Genomic DNA, 27,605 nt, shown 5'->3' on the forward strand with positions numbered 1-27,605 from the left:
CACTTAGTCTGACTGAAAGCTAGTTAGAAGTGACTCAGAAATAGTCTATCATTCTATATGTAGGCAAAACCTCAGATCAATAAGGGGCCAAAGCCCTTGTCATACATACACTTAAAAGAGGAGAGAAAAGCCTCCACATATAACAATCCACTGGTATTACCAATTAATTTATGCATTAGAGGTTTGAAGAGCATTCTTCCTGATAGAGATATAAGGTGATGCCGGACTGCTTGTAAGGGATCCCTAGTGTATTATGCCCGAAAGGAGGACTTCTATATTTGGATGGTAAAAGAAAGTGAATTCGCAATTTGGAAGGGGGCAAGCAGGAACAGTGCTAGCGTGGAAAAATCACTGCTGCTTCATTTAGTTGTTCAGTGTTTCATCAGCGGTACCAGCCACATACTCAGACTTTTTGCTCCTTTAGCCATTCTACTTCTCTTGTGGTGTTTTTCTTGTACTATATTCAGCTTAAACGCTATCTCACTCCACTAATTCCCTCTCTCCATTCCTCCCCAAGCCTTTTTTTTTTACTGATGCCTGCCTGATAAAAGGCCCCACATCTGATATTAACTTAAAACTTCCTTCATTCCTTGAAGTGAGTTATTCATTAACAGAAGTTAAATTTGTTAGGCAAATCTAATTCTTTCAAACTACTGATTTGCTCAAAGAAGCTTTGGTAAATCTCCTGCAGAAATAAGTAAAGCTTTGTGCCAATTGTGAGCTCTAAGCAGAAGTTTGGGAGAGAGAGAAGTTACTCATTTGCCCTATTCTACACAGTGAGTCCAGGGGAGGGAATCCAGTGCACCGCAGGCTGGACCCGCCGCTCGGGGAAGCTCAGCTGCGGCCAAAGGGACGGGACAGGGGCTACGGGCTGCCTCCGAGCATCGTCCTGGGTCCAGACAAACTGCTCTACAGATCAAGCGTTTTGCCCTCCCATTCCCATGATGGCCAGCTTCCTGTGCTAAGAGGTATGGCTATCCTCTTTCCTGTCCTTTTGTTCAGCAAAAACAAAAGCTCATTAAAGTAAATGTCAGAACCTGCCCGGTGAGAGGAGGAGTGGGCTTCCCAAGCTGGGCAGAGAAACTCCAGGGGCTGGCTGATTATGCAGATTAAGCATTTTAGGAGTTGTGTGTCTAGCCATGTATGCAGGCTTTTCAGTTATTAGGGTTCAAAAAAAAAGCCACCTCTCTGTGGGTTATTAAAACATGTCTGTAGGCCTCAGGAACAGAAAACTGCTTCTTCGTGCATTTTTTCTTTATTCCATAATAGTTTAGGGTCATTTCTCTTTCATGCTTTTGTGTACCCGAAGAGATATTTTGCAACCAGCAAAGAAACTGATCCTGCCTATAATTTCCAAAGAACATCCAGTAGCATTATTATAGTCCCTGAGCAGGACAGTCACCGTTACTGTCCTATATGTTGTTGTCATCATTCAGGTATCTTAGAAATCATGATTGGATCTAACCACTTTTTCTTTCAAATATGTATTTTGTTCTTTCAGATTGCTATAGTAAGCTGCCATTGGATTTCGTGACATTTATATATGTTTTCAACTGAAAGGATAGAAAAAATACTTAAGGAATTATTTGAATTGGCCATACAGTTGTTTGATATATGGAATTTAAATATAAATAAAGATAGATTTAACATTGAATTTTTCTTGTAATTTGAGAGTTAGGGCATGCTTCCTAGAAAAATAAACCCATGAAATTTGAACTACATTTTTTAGCAAGAGTGTATCAATTCCAGAGCAAATGTGACCTGTAAAATCCAGTTTTACAGGTGAAAGTGGATACACTAGGAAATCATGATGACAGATCACAAATTCTTGGTGTACAAAATGGGTTAGACCTGAAGATGTTTCCCTCATTCCCCATGAAAAAAAAATGTTTTCTATGTATTTGTGTTTCAAGACGTTTGCAATACATATTCAAATTTAAATATGGCATTTGCTTTCTTGCCTAAATAGGCGACCAAACCTATTTTTCGCATGCTTACAGGCCTGCTACAGACTTAGCCTGTATGAGTCCTAGCAAAAAGCCCCAGGGCTGAGCTCTGTAGCATCATGAGGGATGACCCAGCCTCTGAGGCTTTCAGTGGAAGTGAAATGTAGCAACATGTGGTGGCAGGGGAAACCGAGAGACGCCCGGGAACAATAGGCATCTTGTGGGAAGGGCCGAAATGTATGCGGCCCATTCCCATGGGAACGCCTGTAGCTCTTTCACACTGTGTGAAAAAGATGCTCCTTGAAAAGGATCTTTAATCCTTTCCTTTCAAGGGGAAGTCTCTCTGAGAACTTTATCCACAGTTTTTAGAACCCACACATGGATCTATATTAGTCAGTGGGGATTTTTAATACAGGTGAATACAATGAGACTTTTTGATGCACAGTAATGTTGCCCAAAGCATAATGTAAATAAATATTGTTATTCTAGAAGTGAAGAAACCAGAGAATATCTGAACCCGGACACGGAAGCTGGAGGATGACTTCCTCAGAATAAATTAGCTTCCTGAGTTTCCCTGTATTTTCATGTAGCAGAATCCACTGATGCGTAGCAGTGTAAACCAGCAATGCCTTATTAGCATCCATCGAGTGTAGGTCACCTTGAAAAGTCATAAAGAACTTTTTTTCTGATGTGCTGAAGGGAGTCCTACACTCCCTCCTCACTGTTACTGGTTAGCCATGGTGGGGGTAGTGTCATAGTTAGGCTTTCTCTCCAGGGAATGAGATAAGTTTGCAAACAAACAAAACAAGGATACATTCAAGGTAGTTCATGAAGTACCCAGATTAAGACTGAGGGAGAATACCAGTAGGACATAAACATGACACAAAGGAAAAACCCCTTTAACATGCGCTCTCCATGTCAGGTAGCTGTACAGCAGAGCATGGATATTTCAAAGGGATGGCATGGGGGTGTGTTAACAGGAGAATGACCTGTAAGAATAATATCATTAAGGATATGACTGTCGTCACTTCTTGGGTGTTGCCATCTGCCAAGGTCTGTGTTCAATGCTTTGCATAATCTCATTAACCTCCCGACAACCCACATCACAACCCTCCGGTGTAAATTAGAAACCCAAGGCTCAGGGAGGTGGATCAACCTGCCCAGGTTCGCACAGCAGGCAATGGCGTTGCTGAGCCCGTCGCGTCCAGGTTCCCACTTATAATTAGGGTCCCGTAAGTCCAAGCCTGGACCCTACACTCTTTTAAAAATGTAAGAAAATTGGATAAAATCTAGTGATGAGAGCCATTAAGAATGGAGGATGAAAAATGAAGAAATGCTGAAGTATAAATTATCCACTAAAAGAAGAGTTGCTATCACTATCTGTAAGCCAGAAAAGTTACTAGTAAAAGAACAACACCTACTCACAGGTGACCAGATTCTCTATTTTTATAAAAGAAACTCTTCACGGGGACATTTCTCCATGTGTGGATGGCATAAAAATATGATTGATGACCAAATGTCTAGGCAGTTATGAGGTCGTGCTCTTGGAGCCTATGACCCGGTTCAATGGCAGGCCTGTGGCTACCTGACCACACACCTTTGAGGGTCGTGCTCTGGGAAGACTGTCGTGATGTCCACTTCTCAGCAATCGAACGCAGGAAACTATGTACAGCACAGCTTCCCATCCACTTTGCCAGCAGATAGGTGATTTTTATGGGCAGTGGACCTACTAAAGGAACAGGCAAAATATGGGTAGAGAATTACACAGTTCAAAAACCTGTTTTTTTTAAATGCACTGTTAACTGTTGAAACAATAAAAGAGGGTTTCAGTACCTTTTTCTCCTCTGAGGTGTCAACAGATCAAGCAGGATATACATTTTCTCTGCAATATTTAAAACACAAATCGATATATCTAGTCCAAGTAGATTTTCATGAAGAAACTTCCAGCAAATGAAGTGGGGAAAAGAGGGTACAGTAAGTCCTCACTGATGTCATCAATAGGTTCTTGGAAACTGCAACTTTAAGCAAAACAAGGTATAACAAAACCAATTTTACCATAGGCTAATTGGTGTAAACAGGAGTTAGGTTTCTGGTTGCAAAAATATACCAAGCTTTTAAATAAAGACCCAAAACACTAGTAAGAGTAAACATTGAAATAAATGTAGCTGTATATACACTTAAGAAAGAGTAATAAAAATAAGTCAGATCATTATTTTCCAACTCGCTTTTTCCAGTTCAGGGTCTTCAGTGGCAGGAGCCTCTCCTTGCAGGTCAGGATGCAAGGCAGAAGCTACCCTGGGCACGATGCCCTTCCTCTGGGGGGCGCTCACACCCACACTCCCTCTGGGACAACTTAGATGACCCACTCAGCTAGCTCGCACGTACATCTGAGGGACGTGGGAAGAAACTGAAGCACCCAGAGAAAACCCACGCAGACGTGAGGAGAACTTGAATACTCCACACACGGTGGCTGCAGGCCAGGACTCAATTTTTTTTTCAATGTCATAACAAAACAATGTTCAATGAAAGGACATTATTCCAGCACCTGCTGTACGTATATTTTGTTAAGTTTGTTCTGTTCATTAGCAACTTCCTGCATCCTTAAACTTTTAACAGTAGCAACCTAGAGCAGCGATTTTTCAACCGGTGTGCCTCAAGAATTTTTAAAACATGCAGAATTTTTAAAACTATTTAGTCAGAGCCACTAATCTCTTCTTCCCTTTAGATTGTCAAATTAAAAACTGACAACAGCCAACATAACAATAGCTTTCCAGGGTGAATGAATCCACATTATACCTAGTTTTGTTGTGTTTTTTTGTCAGATCAGCAAAAATGTGTATTGTTTGGTGTGCCGCAAAATTTCAGTAATTAAGTTACCTGTGCCATGAGATGAAAACGGTGGAAATCACTTCTGCAGGAGCTGTGGCTCTTACAGGACAAACTGTCAGTGTTTTAAATTCTGTGCGTGAAATCTCGAGAGGAGGGAAGTGTTAATTAAGTTACAGTTCTCTCTTCCCCGGCTTTGTGAAATGGCTCCCAATAGCCATTCCAGTCACCTGCTTGAGTTGCTGTTGAAACTGTGTTTCCTATGTGGCTCTTCCCCCCCCCCCCCCCCCCCATTCTTTCCAGGGCAAGTATAGATTTTCCCGAACACAGGGAGTTTTGTTTGCTCTGTTACAAACAACTCTACTTTACTGGAGCAGGCTTTATGTTTCGCCCCAGGAAACAGAGCGTTTCACTCGGAGGTAACTCTCTCTCCACTGGGCGAGGTGCAGCCTGTCACCTGACCCGCTCCGGAGCTGTCGGTGGCACCGGGCTGCATTCCGTGAATTCTTTCACCCGGCGCCCAGCACCACAATGATCAGCTTCAGGCTCACTGAGCTGGGTGGATTCCTCTCGCTGTGCTCTGGGAGCCCGCTGCCCGCATCTCCCTCCCAGTCTGCAAATACACAGCTAAGTGACAGCAAGCGCGCCTGTGAGGACTAGCACGCAGGTAAACTGAGTTTGCCGGGAGGGAGAGCTGAGCCTCCCTGCAGTGTGTCTGCTTGGTGCAGAATCATTTCTCTTTGGGGGTGTCTGTGTCTCCTTACAGAAACCTGGCTTGTCAACCAATATCTGCTTAAGACATAGATACTAAATAATGAGGATGTGGACTTCAGTTTAGGCCCCTGTAACATTAGAAAAGGAAATTATGAGAGTGAAAGTTTGGAGTAAGAAGGAATTTGATAAGCCAGTGTTTTGTTTTGTTTTTTAATTCAGAAAGTACGAGATTTGGAGGCTGACCTACTTGGATGTGAATCTTGGCTCTGTGTGTAGTAGCCTCAGACAGGACGGTCAATCTCACCAGTCCTGTTTCCTCTTTGTAACCTGCAGGGTCAGTACGAGAGGTAAGAGCAGAAAGTGGCTGACAAAGAGTTTCATGTGTAGGAAGTGTCTGAGTGCACACATGCATGTATATGCATGTGCATGTGTGTGTATTATTGGGTGCCTCTGCATACATGCATTTAGACCACAGGACTGTGACATTCACAAGGATAGCGGGTTTCCCAGGAAATAAGGTAGAATTTGATCTGACTCTGGCCTTCTCTGTTGTTGCAAAGAAACCAGACACTGGAGCAAAACATTGACCTGAGCTGCTGAAAAATAAATAGCGTGTCTTGCTGATCCTTATCCAGGAAAGATGGCATAGCGTAGCGTGTGGGGTGCTCTTTAAATGAGGACTGATGGGGAGGGAGGCAGCTTACTAATTATCAAACACAGTCACGTACACAACTGTACACAACCCTGAGTGGGCTTTGTCTTGGGAGACCCAGTGCCTTCAATCCTAACTCCGCAGCTCACTCTCCATGTGCCTTCTGGTTTGTCTTCCTCTCAGAACATCGGTTTCTCACCACGGAAATGGTCACGAGAATTAAGTTACTCAGTAAATTGTCATGAGAATTAAGTTACTGAGTACGTGGGAAGTGCTTGAAGAAGTGCCTGACACCTGGTTAACACTCACGAAACATCAAATGTTGGTGTCATTATTTCACAAAGGGCTCTTTCAAGAGAGTTATCAGCTTTGATCTTCAAATAATCTGATGAGATAAACTAGGCCCGTATTAACCCCATTTTGCAGATCTAGAAACAGAGGCTCAGGGAAGGAAAAGGCATCAATCCCAAGTCCCACAACCACTGAGTGGCCAGTCTGGGACTTGAACCTTGGTCCCCAGACCAGAAGCTGACTTAGCATGTACTCAGGACATGTGCATTGAATGAAACATATCCTAAAAGGTTGGCCTCCACACCATTTCCTCCACAAAGCCGTTCCTTATCATCTTCCACTAGGAACAGTTTCTCTCTCCCTTGTACTTCCACGAACTTGCCTTTACAGCATGTGGAAGACTTTTCTCTGGGTCATCTCTGCATTGTAGATAGTTTGGTGTAAGTCTCACCCCTTCTTCCCCCGCCCCTAGATGCGCGAAAGTCACCAGTTTTGTGTTGAACAACGTTTTGCACGTGATGGACACTTAAGAGTAACGGGTGAAGGTGAAAACATGGTTGTGGGTCCCACAACCATCTGGTACATTTGGAGAGTAAAGAAAATGCTCAGACAAAGCCTGTGGGTGCTCCTCTGCCCCAGCCCGAATTCCTGCTCCTTCTCAGAGCCCTGGCTCTGAGAGTTGCGAGGCAGCTGAATCTGATTCAGGAAGTGCCAGATGCTGACCAACAAGCTGACTGGTCAAGGTGAACTCATTTCCAGCCCAGGTCTTATCTTCCTGAATACGATTTCACTGAGACTCTCTTACTATAAATATCTGAGTTGGGGGGTGCGGGTGGTAGAAGAATGCGTTAAAGGGAAAATTCAGGGACAAAACTGTCCTGACGTTTCTTGTTGCTATCGTAATTCACTTTTCCACAATTTGCCACCATATATATAAACTACTCTGTGGGAGTACTTTACTCCTCTTTCTAAACGTTCCCTAAAAACTCCTGCACTTCTCTTCCTCTAAGCTACTCTTCCCTGCAACTCTCCTACTCTCTGGCTGGCCTAACCCCCAGGGCGTGGATGGGCAGAGATGCAGAGTCAGCGCAGGAGGAAAGAGGAGTTCATTTTCATAAGACTTTACCCATCTCTTTATCCTCAAATGTTACTAAGGCTCTGAGGGCCTTTACTCCTAACGATAGCCTCACATGAAATCAGCATACCACAGTGGTTATGAACTTGAAACCTAGCACTCTGAATCCAAAATCTAGTTCTCTAGCTTACTAGCTGTGCGGCTTGCACAAGTTATTTAATGCCTTGGCTTTCTCACCTGTCAAATGATGATAAAATATCTTCATACAGTTATTAAGGGGGGTTAAATGAGTTAATGTCTACAAAGCATTTAGAACAGTACCTGGCCCTCAGACACGTTGGGTGTCATTTTGGGTGCGATACACGTTGGGTGCCATACATATTGGGTGTCATTTTTCTAAAGCTGGTGGGTTGTATAAAAGTTTCATGAAGGCAATTTTACCCTTGAAATTTCTTTAATGGCCCACGAACTGCATCGTTGGGAATACTACTTAGAACTTATTGAGTGTCTGATGAAAGATTTGGCTTGTATATAGAGACCATATTGCATAGAGACTATGTATCTTTAAACTTTAAAATTGCATCTAGCACAGAAGTACTCCCACAGTGATAGCACAGGAGGAACATTTCTGGTGGCCCAGGAAGCAAGAGACTCCCCTCTTCCTTTTCACACTCATTCCATGGAGAGCAAGAGGAGTGAAATGCTAGAAAGAATTGCCTATTGCTTATATTAAGTAAATCACTCTCAGTTCTCACTCTTTGTGCAGGTGGCTGCACTTGTACGTTACCTGCATGCATGAGATAACTCCTGTTATCTGTGAAATGGGGGGGGGGAGCCCACTAGTCTGGAATTAAGAGAACAGCACTGCCCTAGTTACCACGGGGCCCTGGTGAAATCATTAAACCTCCCTGGCCATTAAACGATTGCTAAGGTCTCTAGAGTGCAAATGGTCTGTGATTTTATTAGGCCCAGAAGGGAGCTGATGAGAATAATCAAATATTTAATTTGCGCTATTTCCCTACTCTCTTTGGACTGTTAATTGAGTGAGGATTACAGTAGGAGTCCATTATTTCAGCTTTGGGACTAGAGGGAGGACTGCCTGATCCCAAAGCCCTTCTCCTTTAGCCTGCATTGAAATGTTACCATCTTCAAGTTCAATATTCAAGTTCACGCTCACATTCTGCTAAGATTTAACTAGCCGCACCCAGGCAGAGTCCTTTATTTCAGTGCTACTTGTTTAGGGAGTGAATAAGAATAAGGCAGGTAGGTCATCTTCTGGACTGAGGGTTGGGGCAGCTCCTGTGGTCAATTTAGCAAGAAGCCCCACTGGAAAGGTAAGCATTGGTTTCCATGTCTCAGAAAAGAGCGGAAACCAGGCTGTGGGTCTAAAAGATGTTTCCTATGTTCTCTCCTTTCTTTCATTGCCCTTTTCTGTTTGGTTTCCATGGGAATCTGTTCGGGGAAAATCTGGCAAACATTGGACATATTTGTTGCTTGTCCACTTATTTCCTTATGGCGTGGAGGAAAAAAAGAATTATATAGAAAAGGGAAAAATAATTGTGGGATTTACGCTGCTTTAGGGCTTGAATTAAATTCTGGAGAAACCTAATAATTTTTGACAGGATTTTTTGAGGCAAGAATAAGGAAAGATCTCAGTTGAAGATATCAAGCCAGAATCTGTTACTCTGTGCCAGCAAGTTTCAACCAGTGAGATGCAAGAGGCACACTGGTGTGTCACAAAAGATTTTAAAACATGCAGTACCTGACTGTTTTAGTCAGGGGCACTGACCTCTCTTCCCTTAGATTGTCAAATTTTAAAAAATGACAACAGCTAACAAAACAATAGCTGTCTGGTGTGCATGAATCAAGATTATACCTATTTTTTGTCCGATCAGCAAAATATATACATATTTATTTGGTGTGTGCTACAGAATTTTGGTAGTTAGTTTATGTGTGCCACGAGATGAAAAAGATTGAAACTCACTTCATCATGCACATTTCCAGAGGTCTATGTTTTTTCTCTCTGCTGGGCACCAAGTTCACATTCTGAGGTCATGTTTTCTACTAATGGCTACATTGTGTCATTTGTTTCTCTTGCAGAAAATGTAAAAGACCTCAAAGTCTGGAGAAAAATGACCTTTCCAGGAGTACAAAATACATCTCCTGCTACATGTTTTTGTCTTACTTACCTCTGATAACCGGGACGCATGGCCCTGGGCCTACAGAAAGTCAATTGACTATCAAACTCCTCACCATGCATCACCTGTTCAGACTGGTCTTAGGACAAAAAGACCTCTCCCGAGCCGGGGACCTCTTCTCCTTAGATGACTCTGAGATTGAAGACAGCCTGACAGAAGCTTTGGAGCAAATTAAAATAATTAGTTCATCTTCAGTAAGTAAACTACTTTTCAGACTAGACCCCTGAAATGACCTATTTAGAGCCAGATAACTGTGCTAACCTTTGGGGGGAAGGATGTTTTCAGGGTAAAGAGGAAGGATCGCTGTGAACTCTGCTATGTGGTCTAGTAGGCCTCTAAGGCTTAAAACCAGAAAGTCATTGACAGGGGGCAGCCAGGCCACCTTCAGCCCACTCACAGAGATCAGAACTCTGGAAACTGCAGACCAGAGTGGAATTTTCACACAAGGCTCCTCTAAGGGTTATTTCTAAATCCTTGGAATGACAGGGAGGGGGAGGGAGCAAATCGGGGGAAAGCAGGCCTGCCAAGCTACAACAACAGCATCAGGAAACAAAGCCGATCACGTGGTGGAGGCTGAATAATGAAAGAAGGCAGGATGACACCTCCTGCCATGCAAGTAATTTGAGACAAGGACAACCATCACTCTGCTGCCAGAAGTGACAGTTGCCCAGGGCTTGATAACGCTGATTCTCTTAGCTTCTATATTTTTTCCCTTTGCTTCTTTTCCTACATTCTCTTCCTCCACCATTTAAGTCATTTCACCAGTCATTAGCCCCCAGTGTGATCAGACAAATTAAAAATTTCTATCAACCCTCTGGTTCCTTTGCCTCTCCTCAATGTCAAGATTATAGATTCCGAAAGTACTTGCCACAGGGGTTGGATGTGGTGCGCTTTGATCTTGACCTTCCTGATTAGGCTTGGATCCTTCATGAGACTGGTCCCATTGCCAAGGCCAAGGCCAAGGCCAAGGCCACCGAGCATCCTCACACATCCTCGCAGCTCCACAGCATTTGCCAACCTGTGGCATAAACAGCCATGGGCCAGAGGAAAGGGATAGGACTCCAGCCACAAAATACTGAATTAGCAAATATGTGCACACTTCAGAAATAGCAGCTTTCTTCCATGTCATGAAGAAGAAATGTTTAAAAGGCATGCTAGCAAGCCGGCTCCCTCCTCAAGCCTGTCAGCACGTCCTCTGGTTGGCTGCCATTACCGCGCCAGATTCCCCCAGTGACCAGTGAGGTCACTCTTCTTTTCTCAGGTAATGCCTTCAACAGCAATTAGTGTCCACATGGTCTCCAGAACATTCATCAACTTAGTCTGGCTCAAACACCAAGTATTCCTGGTACATTGCCACTTTTTGAGTAAGATTTATATGCTATTTCCAGCAGCCCCATTCTTCATACTCTGGAAATAAATTGGGTGAATATACCACTGATTTTTATGTAATCTAATAGCATGTGACTCTAATATATATCACATATATATGATTCTAATAAATATCTTATTTATAATATTTATTAGGTATAATGAATACCATCTTATTTATAATATCTATTAGATATAATCAATGTCTTATACATATATTGAAACCTATTTCCACTAGAGGTCACTAGTGTCAGTGATTTTTGCTCTTGTTCCCTTCGCTAGTTGCTTTGTCTCACAGATGTTAAACTCAGAATTTTAGGACTGTTTGATGTCCCACTGTTAACCATTAGGGCGGGCAGGTCCCTTTCCATTGGAACCACTGGCCATCCTTTAAGTCCTCCAGTTGGCACCCCACCAGATCAGCAGGTCTAGAAATCAGTAGTTCTCCTGTGTTCTTCATCTACTAATTTCTCTCATATCTCGCTTCTTCCATTTCTCTGTCTGTAACTACGACACAGAGCAGATGGGTAGCAGAATAAAAATAATCATTTTTAGCAGAATCATGAAAATCAATCCAATTTTTTATTTTTTTAAAGATTTTATTTATTTAATTTTGGGGAGGGGGGAAGGGAGGTAGAAAGAGGGGGAGAGAAACATCAGTGTGTGGTTTTCTCTTGCACACCCCTTGCTGGGGACCTGGCCTGCAACCCAGGCATGTGCCCTGACCAGGAATCAAACCTGTGATTCTTTGGTTCACAGGCTGGCACTCAATCCATTGAGCCACACCAGCCAGGGCTCAATCCAATTTTTAAACCACCGAGATCAATCCAATATTTAAATTTACTAATCAATCCTAAATATGTTCCTTTGTGGAATCCTTTCTCCCTCTCTATTCCTTTGAAAAACAGTTTAAGTTTCATTATTCCTTCAATGGTTTCTAATGGTCCTAGTTCTCAGTGATTACTTCTTTCTAAAAAGACATAATTGACCTTTTGCATTATATTTTGTCCTTATAGAAAGTCATCTATTCATATAACCTCAAGTGCAGTTTCTACATGAGGGAATCCCAAATGTATGCTTTTAGGCTTGGCATCGCTCTCTAAGCTTTAAGCTCATGGTAGTTAATACCCTGCACCTCAATTAGAAGGTACCATCTTTCTTTCAGTTACACCGTCATTTTCCTAGACCTCCCTTTCTCTCATTCCCCTGTTGCCTTGTGAATTCTGTAGACACTGTCAGAGAAATGCTTCTCATCTGCTCCTTCTCTTCCCTTCCTGCTGCTATCACCCTAGCTCAGGCCCTCAAAACAATTGACCTCCTGCTTTTGGTCCTGCCTCTCTCTAGTTCATTCTATTAATAGTTACCAGATTAAATTTCATAAACCAGATTTTATTACATGTCTCTCCTTTATTCAAAACCTATTGATGATGCCTCAGTGCCCATGACATTCAGTGGCCAATGCCAGTGATCGGTCCACTGATACCTACCCCATCACTTACTTCACTGTTAGCTGCATCCCATCCTTTCCCTATGAACAGGACAAGCTCTTCCTTATCAGTTCTTTCCTAATGACCTCGGGTTTCAGTAATCAATTCCACTTCTCATTTTCCTGTTCGAACTAGAAGGGACCTTCTCCATCATCTTTCCCAACTTCCTTTCAGCACAGAAATTTCTTCTTTAGGGTTCCTAACAAATAGATGGCCTTCCATTCCGCACTTGCAGTGATGAGGACATAGTTTCTGATATTTTTCTGCCTGACACTTTTCCTTTTGTAAATTTCCCCTCTCCGTTGCATGATGCCTTGATGGGGTCTTGAATCGACATTCCCTACCTTCCTTTGCATGGGGAAAAGAAAGAAAAGAAGTAGAGACATCTACCCAAACTATAGCAACCAGAATTTATTTCTCAGTAATTTTGGAAAGAAACCAGCAAAGCGTGATTTATCGTGGCGATGGTGCCCCCAAGAGACAGTCCTTTGGTTCCTCCCCTCTGTCACTGTCTCTGCTTTGGTCACAGTCCTTCTGAGGCAGGTAGTGCAGCTTTTTCTTCAAATCTGTGAGCTTCCTTGTGTCTTTACTATTATTATTTTACTACAGTGTCTAGACTTTGCTGCTTATGACCAATGAATTCTAGTGGACAAAAAACACAGCTGTTCCACCGTTGAAATTGTTAGCTTGTTACGTCTTTCAGCCAGATGAAACCTTATTGTCTTTTCTATCCATTGTGCTTTGTTATTTTCTTTGCCCCAACAATCAAAAGAATCTAACCTCTGCCCCTACAAGAACACCTTTAAACCTACTAAGATGGGTGTCCATTTCACCTCCAGCCTCTCTCTTCCCAGCTACACATCCTTAGTGCTGTCAGGTTTTTCCAGGACAAGGAAGGGGCCCAGGACGGGGAAAGGCTACATGACCTCACATTTCTAGTGTCAGGTCTAGAAAACCGGTTTTGTCAGTATGTGAGAAATGCTATGCAAATCATGCTATCTAAACACAAGACTCAAAAGTATACGATAGAATGCAGACTTACTGATTTACAGTGTAAACTAAAACTTGGGTTATTTAGAATTCTTGTGTGCTCCTTGCTATTCTCTCCAAGTCTATTTATGCAGTCTTTCAGTAAACAAGGAATGTTATTGTTTATTAGGCTTCTTCCTCCTCTGTTATATTTCAGTTTTACCTCCCTGGGATTATATTTAACTCACCTATGAAGTCATTCATGTACATACAGCATCTTGGGTTAGCCCAGTACTTGGCTAATTCCACTTATACAAGTGAATTTTGTTGTTGTTGCTGTTGTTTAATCCTCAAAGGACAATCTTTTTTTCAAGTTCTTGGAGGATGCTTCATTGTACCTCCCAAGTACTGCTTATATTTTCAACATTATGGTTAATCGCCCTTGGAATTTCCTAATTTATTATTGTAATTTATCATTGCCCCGTACTTGAACAAATTGCTTAGAATAACTGCTGATCCTGGTCAGATACTCTGTTTCTAAAATTTCTTTTCTATAATAACATCAGTTGGCCACCTCTGTCCTGTGATGTGCCAAGATCCTCAGGTTGAATCAAGACTTGTTATTGGATAACTTAAAAAATTTTAAGTAAATTATGTCATATTTTAAACCATTGCAGTAATATTCTTGTGTTTTGGTCCTTCTTCCAGGATATCCATTCCTTTTTTTTTTAATCTTGATTTTGTCCAATATTGTAGTTATCATTCCTAGCTTTGTAGATTTGAAAATTTGGTAAGCAAGGCCCCAATCCTTCTTCTAAAGTCACTCACAAAATAATTGAAACCCATTAGATTCTACTCTGCAGTTCAAGGCCTGTTTCTCCACCCGTTACTCCAAAATACTGCTGAAAAATATTCTGTCCTTATCATTGGCTCTGAAAATGTGACTTTTCACTAAAAATTCTCACTGTTTCCCAATGAGACTTCAAGTCTTTTCATGTGAAGTCTTTTCTGAAACACCTTTAGCTAACCATCACTCCTTCTACTGCCTTGGCTGTTCTCCCACACTCCAGGTGAGGTTGTCTCCTTCTCTCACTGCTGCCTCCACCTGCTCCGTGATGTTGATTATGGCGGGTTCCATGCCTAATTGTTCCATCTATCTTCCAGCGTTAGGCACTCAAGAACCACCCAATTCAACCAATTAGATAAAATTGAAATCACATGCATGTCAGTCTCTACTCCATTTCTTCTTCCCTTTCTCCCAAAGGTAACCAATATCCTGACTGTGGTGTTTATTTATGCATGTTTTCATTTCTTTGTTGTGTGATCATGATTAAAAATTACTTGTAGTATTGTATTTCTTGTTTTTAAATTTCATATAAATGAGGTCATAAGCTCAATATTATGTTTTTGAGGTTTGGCTATGTTGGTTCATGCACTTCCAATTCACTTGTTTTCAGTAGGATACAGTATTTTGTTACATAACTATGCCCAGGTTGTTTATCCATTCTTTGTTTGATGGATATTTACTGTTTAGACAGTGCTACAGTGAGCATTCTTATAATTAGCCATTGGGGCAAACACGCTGGTATTTCTATGGTACACAACTCAAAGTGAAACAACTGGCTTGGGACCTTTATATGTTTTCAACCTTCTGATACCAAATTGCTCTCCAACTTGGTTGTACCAATTTGCTCTCCATTGGTATGTATGAGTGTTCCAGTGACTTTACCTCAGCAATGCTTACTTTTATCAGATTTCTAAAGGGTTTTTCAATGTAGGTGAATGATTGTTAGTAGAAGTTGCAATCCTCTCATTAGGATGGCTGACCATTTTAAAAATAAGTTTATTTGCCACTTGTCATTTGGCTCTTTTCTTCAGTAAAGTACTTGTTTATGGTTGGGTTTTTTTCTTTCAATTTTCAATGGAGATTTTAAAAATATTTTTTCTTATTAATTTGAAGGAGTTTTTTTGTATATTTTTGTAATAATCCTTTTTTCACCTGTGCATATTATACATCTTTTACACCAAATGTAGCTTGCCTTTTACATTTGACTATAATAAGCATCAATTCCTGGTAGGACAAGTGTCCCCAATTCCTTCTTTAAAATTGCTTTCATTTGTTTTTGTTCTTTAAAAACTTTACATTAGCCTTCTCAAGTTTTATGAATAATTCTGTCATACCTTAATTGGAATTTTATTATGTCTATAGATTAATTTGAAGAAGATTAATATCTTCAAGGCAAAGTCTTCTTATCTGTAGATCTTGTATATATCTATTCATTTAGCTCTTGTTCAATATCCTTCAATAAAGTTTTATCATTTTTTAATAAGGATCTTAAAAGCCTTACACATCTTTGTTTCAATTTATAAGTATTTTATATTTTAGCTGATATTATAAATGGCATCCTCTTTTTAACAATTGTATTTCACAGCTATTTTTAAAGTGGTCATAACAGAAATACCACTTGTGTAGTGTGATCTTGTGTCTACTTGATTCATATAACTCTGTTATTAACACTAATAGTTTGTCTATATTTTTCCATGTATTCAACAAATATATTAGGAACCTACAATGTTGCAGACATTGTACTGGTTGCTGAGGACATAAGACCTAGCAAAATAGATGTAAATACATACATATATATAAATAAATAAATAAAATGTCTGCTATCATCCATTTCATTGGGCAAAACAGAAAATGAACAAAATAAGACAAATATGTAGTAGATTAGAAAAGGGTTAATAAGTGCTGTGTAGAAAAATAAAGTAGAGGAGAAGGACAAAAGATTAGAATTCTGAATTTTTAATAGGGTAGAGGTGGTAGGACCTACTGAGAAGCTGGCATTTAGGCAAAACGTGGAAATGAGGGAGCCAATACTGTGGATACCTGGAGGAAATCATTTCAGGCAAAAGAAACATCTAGTTCAAGGGCCCTAAAGTTGGAGGCAGCCTAGAGTTTTTGAGAAACAGCAAGGAGGCCAGTGTGGCTATAATAGAGGGAGCACGGCGGGGAGGTCAAAGAACAACAGGACAGTCTGATGGACATTCCTTTATAGGCAACTCTCTCCTTTTGTCTTGCTGCTTTTAAGATTCTCTCCTTATCTTTAATCTTAAGTAATGTGATTATAATGTGCATTGATATGTTCCTCCTTGGGTCCAACTTCTTTGGGACTCTCTGAGCTTCTTGGACTTCCTGGAAGACTATTTCCTTTGCCAGATTGGGGAAGTTCTCCTTTATTATTTGTTCAAATAAGTTTTCCACTTGTTGCTCTTCCTCTTCTCCTTCTGGCACCCCTGTGATTCATATGTTGGAATGTTTAAAGATGTCCTGGAAGTACCTAAGCCTCTCCTCTTTATTTGCTTGTTTCTTCATTCTTTTCTGATTGGGTGTTTTATTCTTCCTTCTGGTCCACACCATTGATTTGAGTCTTAGTTTCCTTCCCATCACTATTGGTTCCCTGTACATTTTATTTTATTTCACTTAGCATAGCCTTCATTTTTTTCAGCTAATTTGTGATGAAATTCAGCCATTCTGTGAGCATCCTGATTACCAGTGTTTTGAATTGTGTATCTAATAGGTTGGCTACCTCTTTGTTGCTTAATTGTATTTGTTCTGGAGCTTTGATCTGTTCTTTCATTTGGACCTTTTTTTTTTTTTTTGTCTCCATGAGCCTGTTCCATAGTGAGGGGCAGAGCCTTAGGTATTCACCAGGGTGGGGCAACCCAGTTGCTGGGTTGTGATGCTGTATATGGGCAGGGGTCTGAGAGGGAACAGTGCTGCTAGCTCCACTCTCTGCCAGATTTCAGTCACTTCCCCCCTTCCCCCAAGCAAACTGGGCCCTTCTGGTGCTGATTCCCACATGGGTGGGCTTGTGTATGTTCTAGGACCCTGTGGGTCTCTCCAACAAACTCTCCTGTGAGGCTGGGAGTTGCTCCTGGCACCTCAACCCCCACAGGTATTTTCAATTGATGTTTTGAGGCTTTATTTCCCCAAGCAGAAACCCTGGGTTGCGCAGTTTGTCTTGCTCCTCAGTTTTGCCTGGTTTATCTGCATGCGGATGTGGGACTGCCAGCCGTCTTGCACACCGAGCCTCTCCACAATCTGTCACCTTGCTGGGTCCACCCCCAGAGAAGACTCACACCAGCCGCCCCTTTGCTGTGAGTCCTCTCTGCCCGGCTACCTGTCTGGATGAATATTTCCTCTTTAACTCCTTGGTTGTCAAACTTCCATACAGTTCAATTTTCTGTCAGTTCTGGTTGTTTTTTGTTTTTAAACTTTTGTTGTCCTTCTTTGGTTGTGCGAGGAGGCACAATGTGTCTACCTACGCCTCCATCTTGGCTGGAAGTCCCTCTGTTTCTGCCTTTCTAATTCTGCCTTTTATGTGATTTCTTTGTCTCATTATCCTGACTAGCACTTCAGAATAGCGTTGAATAAGCAGGGGATAATAGAAATCCTTTTCTCATTCTTTAAAGAAAGTTTTCTGACTTTTCAGTGTAAGTATGATGTTTGCCCCAGGCTTTTAGTCAGGACCTTTTATCAGACTAAGGAGGTTTCCTTTTATTCCCATTTTTCTAACAATTGTTTCATTTTATCAACTGTTTTTTCTGTCCTTTTGAAATAATCTTTTTTTCTCCTTTTAATCTATTAGTGTGCTGAATTTTACTAGTAGATTTTTGCATTTGTTGGATAAAATTAAACTTGACAGTTATTTTAATACATTTTCTGACTTGGTTTGCTATTTTTAAGAGGTTTTGGAACTAATGAGATTGGCCTATGATTATTCTTTCTTGTACTGTCTTTCCCTGGCTTGTACTAGTCTCATAAAATGAATTGGGAAATTTCTTCGTATTTCTATTGTCTACAAGAGTTTTATAAGATTGTGGTGATCTATTCCTTGATTTCATAGAAAACTGTAAAACACTCTGAGTACCATGAGATCTGTCTTGTTTTTTTTTTTTTAAGTAGATTTTTAAACTACTAATTTATTTGGAGAAAATTGACAGATTCAATTATTTGAAGAAAATGGGAGGGAAGTTGCTTTAGTCACTTTTGGTAAAAATATTTTCTAGAAAAATTTATGTTTTATCTGAGTTTTCAAATCTATTGGCATAAAGTTATTTGTATTTTTCTTGTTTTGTGTTCTGTTGCATCTGTATTTAGATGCACATTTTCACTGATATTTTCTTTCATTAATATTTTCAGAGCTTTGATTTAAAAAGCTTTTAGTTCATTAATCATCTATATGGGATATTTATATCTCTCATTAACTTTATTAATGTTTACCAGTTTTCTTCTTTGTTCTTTCCCTGGTTGTATTTTATATTTTTTTCTAATCCCCTCAAGTGTATTATTAGTTTACTGATTTTTTTTACTTTCTTGTTTCCTAATAAGAGTATTAATAATCATAAGTGTAAGTATGGTTATTAAGTAAGCTACTTGTAAGACCATGTAGCTTAATCCCACAAGCTTTTGAGATATAGTATTTTCATTATAAATTCTGAATACTTTCTTATTTTGATTATGATTTCCTCTTTGACCCATAAGTGATTTAGAAGTTTGTGTTTTACTTTCCCAAACATTTTTTGTAATCTTTTTGTTGTTAAGTGAAAATTTCATTACATTCTAGTCAAAGAATGTGCACTGAGTGATGCTAGTTGTTTGAAAGTGGTTGGGACTTGCGTCGTAACATAGTTGAAGGCTCATCTGAATAAGCAATAGGAGCTAATACTTATGTATTGTGCCAGGATCTGTTCTAAGAGTTTGTCATAAATTGTGAAACAATAACTGAAGAACTTTATAGAAACTAAAAGAGAATTTACTTTTTTGTCACTAAGATATTGATAAAAGATGGTCTATCACACTACAGTAATATGAGCGAAAATAGAAGAAAAAGGCAATTCCCTTGAAAGAGATGAAAGAAACTGCAGAGAAACGAGAGGCTAGTACACATCAATTCACATCTTTGTAGAATTCTTTGTAAGGCATAATGTAACTCACAACTTAATTGGCAGTCTTTTCTCTTTCTTCATAATGGAAGATCTCATAATCCACGCCTTCTTACATTTGTGGAATTACAATAATTATATCTAAAGTTGTTCCATAGCTTTGTTTTCCTTTTACCATAAGGACCTTGGAACACTTTATTCCCATCTCATTCTTAAGCAACACTTTTATTCCACCTTGTTTAATTCCCTAGAAACTATTCTTTAAGATTACTGATTTTTTAAAAATTCAGCCACCGTTTACTTCTAGTATCTAATACTTTCCTGTTTCTTTTCTGATGATTCTTTTGAATCCCAGTTTTCATTTGCTGAAGGGTACATTTTAAAAGTCCCTTCTATAAAGATCTATTAGTGACAAGGTCTCAATGTTTGTTTTTGGAAAAGTTATTATTTTGCTCTTAATTTTGAATGATACTTACCTAGATATAAATTTCTAGATTGGCAATCTTTTTATTTCTCAGCAATTTCCACTATTGCTGTTATGAAATCTACTGTTAGTTTACTTGTTATTTTTTTTATAGTGAGCTATCTTTTTTATATTATTTTCTTTGCTTCTAGAGGTCCATGCTTCTATTATACCTCTAGACACGGTTTTATTTGCATTTTCCTACTCAATCCTCATTGTGTATTGTGGCTTTGGGTTTTATGCTTTTAACCAGTTTTGGAAAGTTTTAAAATATATCAGATATTATCTTTTCCATCTAATCTCTCTTTCTGTAGATCTTATTTATTTATTCATATGTGTATTTCACAAGTATTTATTTATCTTTTATCTTTCAGCAATATTCTAGACATTGGAAATATAGTAATGAACAAAGCCAACAAAAATTTTACCCTTATATCCTTTATATTCTATCCTATTTTATCTTCCATTCCTCTTGATCTTTTGTATTGTTCACCTCTATGTGATACATTATGATTTCATTTCCTCAGCTCTATATTTTAATCTATAACCATAAATAATTTAAATTCCCAATTTAAAAACAGAAAGGCAATAAAATCCCCAAAGATCGACATATTTGACTACCTAAAAACCTAGCATGTCAATAAACAGCAACAAAAAAATCCAAAAATACCAAAGCACAGAGACACATTCCCAAACAACATGCCAAATGTTGACTTAATATCCTCACAAGAAAAAGATATTACACCACAGGAGAACCAAAAAAAAAAAAATGGACTCAATGAAGGAAAAATAAACAGAAGAATACAGCGGGCATTTCCAAAGGAGGAAATACAAATGGCCAATAAACATGACAAAATTTTCAATCTTTGTTCTAATCAGGGAAATTCCAAGTAAAACAGCAATGAGGTATTGTTTGTCGCTGATCACATTAGCAAAACAAAAATACTCTCTTCTTGCAAAGGTACAATAGGCAGAGTATATTTTCACCCAGTTGATGGGAATATAAATCAGTAAGACATTTATGGAAAATAGTTGGACAGAATGTATTGTGAACCTTAAAAAACATTCCTGCACTTTGCCTCAGAAATATCCACGTCTGCAGAATCTAGGCTCAAATTAGTCTACAGCGTGGAGAGGGCTTCATGCATAAGATGGCTTCTGCAGCACTAGCTCTAACAGTACAAAAAGGTTGTTAGCACTGGAGTTTGCAGTAGAGCTGGAGCTCGTGGGATAGAGAGCCCCGTCACCTCCTATCTGAGGGCACGTACCCGTGTAGGATTCAGTCCACCACACGGAGTTCACAGTCAGACCAATTTCCAAATTAAAACAATGGGCCTAGTTTTCACATTTAGATGTTTTGAAGGGTCATATCATCTCTCAATAAAGATCTGAGGAAGAATTAAAATAAGATAAATGTAGGGAAATCGAGTTGGGGAAAGTTAAAATGGATTGGTAGTTGTTTGAAAAAAAAAGATGAAATGATCTGTTCTATTGTGTACAGAGAGAGAAAGTGTAAGAGGAGAAATTGGAAAGTAACTTGAAACATTTCATAAAAGTTACTGAAATGTCACAGCAAAATAATAATGATAATAATAACAGACTTAGAAACTGAAACAGCCTGAAAACTAAACCCATTTGCAAGTGAATAATTAACCTCCTTTGGACTCCCACTCCTCTGTGTCTCTGTGACACAGGGACCTACTCCATCTGAGCAGGGTTCCAACTCTGCCCCTTCCACAATCTTCTCATCTCGAAAGAAGGCATGTCGCATTGGGCTTTACAACCTCACCTCCTAGCACAGGGTTTTGCACGTCTGTTTGCTAAGTGACTCGGTTTGTATTTTGTCATGCCTTTGAAGGATAACTTTCCAGAGTATTATTTAACATGAAGGTTTTCTTCCAAATAGGATTACCAAACCAATAACAATGACCAGGCAGTGGTTGAAATCTGCATCACAAGAATCACAACAGCCATCAGAGAGACGGAGTCCATTGAGAAGCATGCGAAGGCTCTCGTGGCACTCTGGGACTCCTGCTTGGAACGCAGCCTGAGAGCCTCCGGGAAAGATGAAGACACTCCCCATGCAAAAATCGCCTCTGATATCATGAGCTGCATTTTACAGGTATGTCGGTGTTCAACATCACACTATTTTATACTGGCTTGGCAATTTAGAGGGACACATGATGTCTCTGAACCAAGAGCCAATGTTTCTGTAGTATTTGGCTACTGTCAGAAGATACCACAAACCATCAATAGCTAACCCAGACAGGCTGGTCATTAAAAAACCTACTACATGCAAGATGTCCTGTGAGGAGTTCAAAGGAAAACCACAGCAAGCTCTAATTTGTTTGGGGAGACAAGACATGTACATATGAAAAGCTGACGATAAAGCAACATGTGCCCAGATTTAAATGAGGAACACTGGAAAATGCAGAAAAGGAGACCTCTTTCATCCCCAGAGACTAAAACAGGAGTGGAGTCTGAACTGAGGGGCAATGAGCTTGGAATGTGTGGAGAGAATTAACTCGGTCATTTTCAAGTGTATTTCTATGTGCATTGTGAGTTCTCCATAATAATATTTGCCTGTTCTGATCATGTTAAATTCTTTCCTCCGGCATAAACATCATTTTGGAATTTTGGCTCAGCCACAACACAATTATGTGAGATTGAAATGTTGGACAGGACACTTAACTTCCTAAACCACAGTTTCCTCCCTATAAAATGCAGATGAAGCAACAGTATCTACAACAAATTTTACCATGCAGTGATGGTGAAAGGTATTTCTCCAAAGAGAACCCTGTGATCAAATAAGTTGGTAAACACTGAGCTCAGTATTTCCCTTCTGAGCTCTCCCAGTGCTTCATAGTGTATTAAAGTGTCTGGAAAGTCCTAGAATAAAGAAAGCCGGCTAGCTGTTTAGTGCTTCATTTTCCACTCCGATTTGACCATGACATTTCTCCTGCCAGCCCACCTCTAACACATCATATGTGAACAGCCCTGAGGGTTGTGGTTCCGCTAAGCACAGTCCAGGGAATTCTGACTATGTCTAGCACTGTGTGTGGCAGCTAATATTAGTTCCATTTCTTCTCTTATTTTTTTTCTCACAGTTGTCTCTGTGACATATTTCATACTCAGTCCAGGGACTGGCCAACTGAACAAAAGACCCGACACACACTATCACACTGTTTTTTAAATTTTGTTTTGTTTTTTATCTCTAGGGTTGAGGATGAGAGGAGAGGAAATGGGGATTTCAATAAAATGAATGAGAGATTAGTGTTGCTTGGATATAACCACAAATAACTAATAAATCTGTTCTTCACTGGTTATCTTGAATGTGTTATTGACATACATCAGAAACAGATAATTGATTCCAAAGTGCCACTCCAGGGACATTCAGACAGAAACCCACAAATCAGCTGTATTCTTCAGCTCCTGTTACAATTTCAAAACCATCGGTCCAGATCCAGGGCAGTGCCGCCCAGGAAAGGAAGTGCAAGCCACAGACACAAGCCGCCTGTGTCACTCGGAATTCTCCAGTAGCAACATTAAAAAGTACAAAGAAACACATGAAATTGATTGTGCTAATATATTTTCCTTAACTCAGTATATCTGAAATATTATCATTTCAGCATGTAGTCAATATTAAAGTTAATGAGATACTTTCTATTTTTAAAATTGGCTTGACCAAAGTGTTCATATGATTTTTTTCCATAAGATAAAAGACACGTTTTTCATTTTCACCAATAACTTTATTGATTTGAATATTTTGAGTATGTCAGTTATCTCCCATGTGGTATAAAGTTGATTGTTCTCAATTAATGTCTCAATTTGATCACTATCACCTCCAACTGGTCTACTCAACTGTGGAGCATCGTCCAGGCAGAAATCTCCAGCACAAAATTCACAAACCACTTTTGACACATTTGATCAGTCACAGCACCTTCTCCATACATTGTACAAATCTTTTCTTGCTTTTCAGTTGCATGTTTACCTTTCTTGAAATAAAAAAGCATAATATGCTAAAAATGTTGTGCATTATCTTCCACCTTCAATATTAATATGGTTACACAAAAATCCACAAATTTTGATTTTTTAAAATGCATGCTGACATGACAGCCATCACAATACAAGCTAATAAAACTGTTTCAAATGAAGGTAAAGACAACTAAGCGCTACTAGAGCCATCTTACCAAAAGAAAAAAAAATGAACTTTTTGGCCAGCCCATACAAAATCTTATAAATCCGGGATGTGTTTGAGCGCGTCTTACTTTGGGGTACTCAACCTCTCAGGGACTCAGGGGCTTCCCATGGGTAGAGGCTCCCGTGGTAGTACAGTTCTAGAGAGTTAGGAGGATATTCTGGATGGAGATCACATTTGGGCAGTAATTGGGAATTTCACTGATGGAGTGAGAGAACATTCCAAGAAAAAAAAAAAGCTTGTGCAAAAGTCAAGATTTGTGAAATAAGACCAAGATCAGAAAAGCAGGCTGTTCCTCTCAAATGCCCTAAACTTTAATGCAAAGGGATGTTTCATTCTGGGTAAGGGGTTATGTCTCCTACTCAAAAGTTGGGGTTGGGGTGGGAGAGAAGGCAGCAAATGCTTCTGAGAAATAAAAATGTTAAACTTACTGCTGGTCAGGGACTCAGTGATTCAGTGGAAATGCATTTGTATGATCCTTGAGAATAGGGTCCTGAGGACAAGCACTGATATTTTGGGAAGAGATTGAGAAAAGAGCAAAGGGCCTCTTGGTTGAAAAGGATGAGGAACACCAGCCTGTAGAGCCATTGTGGGCACAGGCTGTCCTTAGTGTGGCCTCCAAGGAGGCGGAAGGTTTTATAGTAGAAGGCAGGAAGCCCTAAAGGGAAACTCGCCTTTCAGCAAGGGTCAGCCATTTGTCCCGGCCACCCCTGAGGATGTGATCTCAGAAAGTCAGCTCCTCCAGAACCACAGGCAAGGCTGTGGTCCCAGTGCTAGCATTTAGCTTTCATCAAATTTTCAGGAGAACTATTGGCTTGCAGGAAATACTTAAAAGATGATTTTACCCTACTTGTAATTTGGGTTCGTGTGGGAACCATGTATAAATCCAGATGACTCATGATCTATGCTGTTATTTCAGTATAGATCAACTGTCAAAAGCCATTCTTAGCATTTTTGGCTTGTACCACAGCCAAAAAAAAAAAAAAAAGAGAATGATTTCCTCTTTATCCACCCCTTCTCCCCAGATAAGCAACCCCAGCATCAGGCCAGGGCCCCATCAGTTCTTTATACACCCTTGCCCATTTCACTCAATTTTTTTTTCTGGGTGCTTCACTGTCATTATAAACATAAATATGTTCACTCACACAAAAAAACCTTTGTCTTATTTTCCCCCAAATTTTCTTTTTTAACTATATTCCAACCTACCCCAAGGGGCCATTTCTATTCCTCTTTTATTGTATGTGGTGGGCAAAAGTCGATTCATAGTTGTACAAATAAGTAACACAATAATTAATAAGTTTTAATACAAGAGTAAACTGTGTTGCATGAACTCACAACTGTAGACCTACTTTTGCCAATTCTTTTTTTTTTTTAATCTTTAGAGAGGAAGGGAAGGAGAGAGAGAGAGAGAGAGAGAGAGAGAGAGAGAGAGAGAGAAACATCAATGTGTGGTTGCCTCTTGTGCGTCCCCTGCTGGAAACTGGCCTGCAACCCAGGCATGTGCCCTGACTGGAAATCGAACCTCGATCCTTTGGTTCCCAGGCCCGTGCTCAATCCACTGAGCTACACCAGCCAGGGCTTGCCAATTCTTGTATTGAATCCTGTCTTTCCTTGGTCCCTAAATTAACCTTAAAATAATATAAAATTCCAGAATTCACCCTCTAGACATTCCTCAGTATAAAATTAGTACAGCTATGCAGCAGGTACTTCTGAGTTCTGCTTTCTCTTGCTTTGGATGATAGGGTGGGGACAAACTTAACTGATTTTAGAGAGAGGGGAAGGGAGGGAGAAAGAGGGGGGGAGAGAAACATCAACAGGAGAAGAACCTGCAGACTAGGCATATGCCCTGACCAGGAATCGAATTTGCAACCCTGTGGTTTACAGGAGGACCCTCCAATCAGCTGAGCCACAGCAGCCAGGACTGGGCGAAGACCTTTTACAAACCCATCCTGAGTCCTTAGGCAAGTCTCTCATCTAGAAAACAAAGGATGAACCAGATCACCTCCCAGTTTGACATTCTGATTGCCTTAGGAAATGTTGAGAGGTGGAACAGCAAAGAGCTTCAGAGCTTGAGGGCCTTATAGTCAGATGCTATGTGTCTTATATAAATAAGAGATCATTCATTTTCTCTCTCTAAGCCTCTGTTCTGACCATTGTAAAATGGGCATAACAAACTCGTGGCTCATGAAGAGCATCTTTCATTATAAAAGCAATATCCCTGTGTGGTTGAGCCACTATCCAGAAGTGCTATTTCAAACCACAGCTCCCTCTAACCAGGTTTTTGTGTAGAGTAGTCCAATGCCCATTGCCTTGCCCCTGGAAAACCTATGAGGGGACAGATGCCCTCCACAAAGCACATTACAATCCAGGACAAATCCAAACCTGGAGAGGGTTTAAAAAAAAATGAAAATGCACCTCAAGGTGCATTGACACAGCTGATGTACTAGAATGGAATTCTAGAAGTTTCAGCCTCTTCTCCAACCAAATCACTTGGCAGAGCTGTTGTCAGGTTGGCTCTGATTTCATCTCTTCCTCTTCTCTGCTCACACTGTTGATGACCCCTATGAAGAGGAAGATTGCCCAAGGGGGTTATCTGGAGGGAAGAACAGGAATAATCCCCAAATCTACTGTTGGAAAACCAGAAAGTACCTGTATTTCTTCTTTAGAAGGACCTCATTGACCAACCTTTTTGATTCCACACTTCAATTTTCTTATTTCTTCTTCCCCAGTTAATGTTTCATGAGAATTCAAAACCTGTCCCTGATTAGCATTGTGTGCAAAGTGCCTTGGACAGCTTTGAGAGCATTTCCAATGCAGCTTTTAGAGGCAGGACTGCTTGTGTGGGTTTAAGAGTGTATTCAGTAGGCAACCCAGCTCTATCATTTACTTGCAATGCGATCTTGAGAACATTAATCTTTTTTTGCCTTCATTTTGTCATCTGTAAAATGCAAGTGACAAGAGTAACTGCCTTATGAGTGTGTTGTCAGGATTAAATAAATAGACATTTTTAAACAGACATAAAATCTTTAAGATACAGAAATTGCTGCATGAGTTATTGACCTGGATTGATGTCGTCATCAGCATCATCCACTGAAGACTAAAATAGCACTCAACACTTTGTAAGAGGCTATTAATTTAATTATTTGTTGCAACTGTTGTTCATTGCCTATCTCACCATCCCCAAAATATAAGCTCTTTTTTATTCACTAATGTAGTCTCAGCACCTAGAAAAAGTGAATGACACACAGTAGGTGCTCAAAATAATATTTACTGGATAAATGAGTGAATGAATGAACAAATAGTTCAAGAGACGTGATTGTTTCCTGACTTCCACAACAACTTCCCTGCTTGCAGAGCGAGCCAAAGTACTTACTCCTCAATTAACACCACAGGAGAGGGTGGTGTGAAATGGGAGGAGACTGCAGCACACCCCCTGGGTCCTGAGACCCACTCTCTTAGTGCATCTCAGAAA

General features: G+C 40.1%; 1 protein-coding gene across 4 annotated transcripts in view; it reads left to right on the forward strand.

Annotated features, from left to right (window-relative positions):
- Window positions 1-713: 713 nt before the first annotated feature.
- The window catches only part of VEPH1 (ventricular zone expressed PH domain containing 1), a 198,927-nt gene continuing 172,035 nt past the window's right edge, over window positions 714-27,605 (forward strand). For 2 of the 4 annotated variants that reach the window (XM_053658045.1, XM_053658047.1), the window contains exons 1-3: window positions 714-968; window positions 9,605-9,896; window positions 21,842-22,057. In XM_053658045.1, the coding sequence (XP_053514020.1) occupies window positions 9,675-9,896; window positions 21,842-22,057 (438 nt within the window). In that variant the 5' untranslated portion in view covers window positions 714-968; window positions 9,605-9,674. Of the gene's footprint in view, window positions 969-5,297; window positions 5,440-5,705; window positions 5,834-9,604; window positions 9,897-21,841; window positions 22,058-27,605 lie in introns of those variants that run through there. The other 2 variants (XM_053658046.1, XM_037126372.2) reach the window with 2 other exon arrangements.

Source organism: Artibeus jamaicensis, unplaced genomic scaffold (genome assembly GCF_021234435.1).
Source record: "Artibeus jamaicensis isolate MK-2021 breed Jamaican fruit bat unplaced genomic scaffold, CSHL_Jam_final scaffold_474, whole genome shotgun sequence".
Classification (NCBI taxonomy): Eukaryota; Metazoa; Chordata; class Mammalia; order Chiroptera; family Phyllostomidae; genus Artibeus; species Artibeus jamaicensis.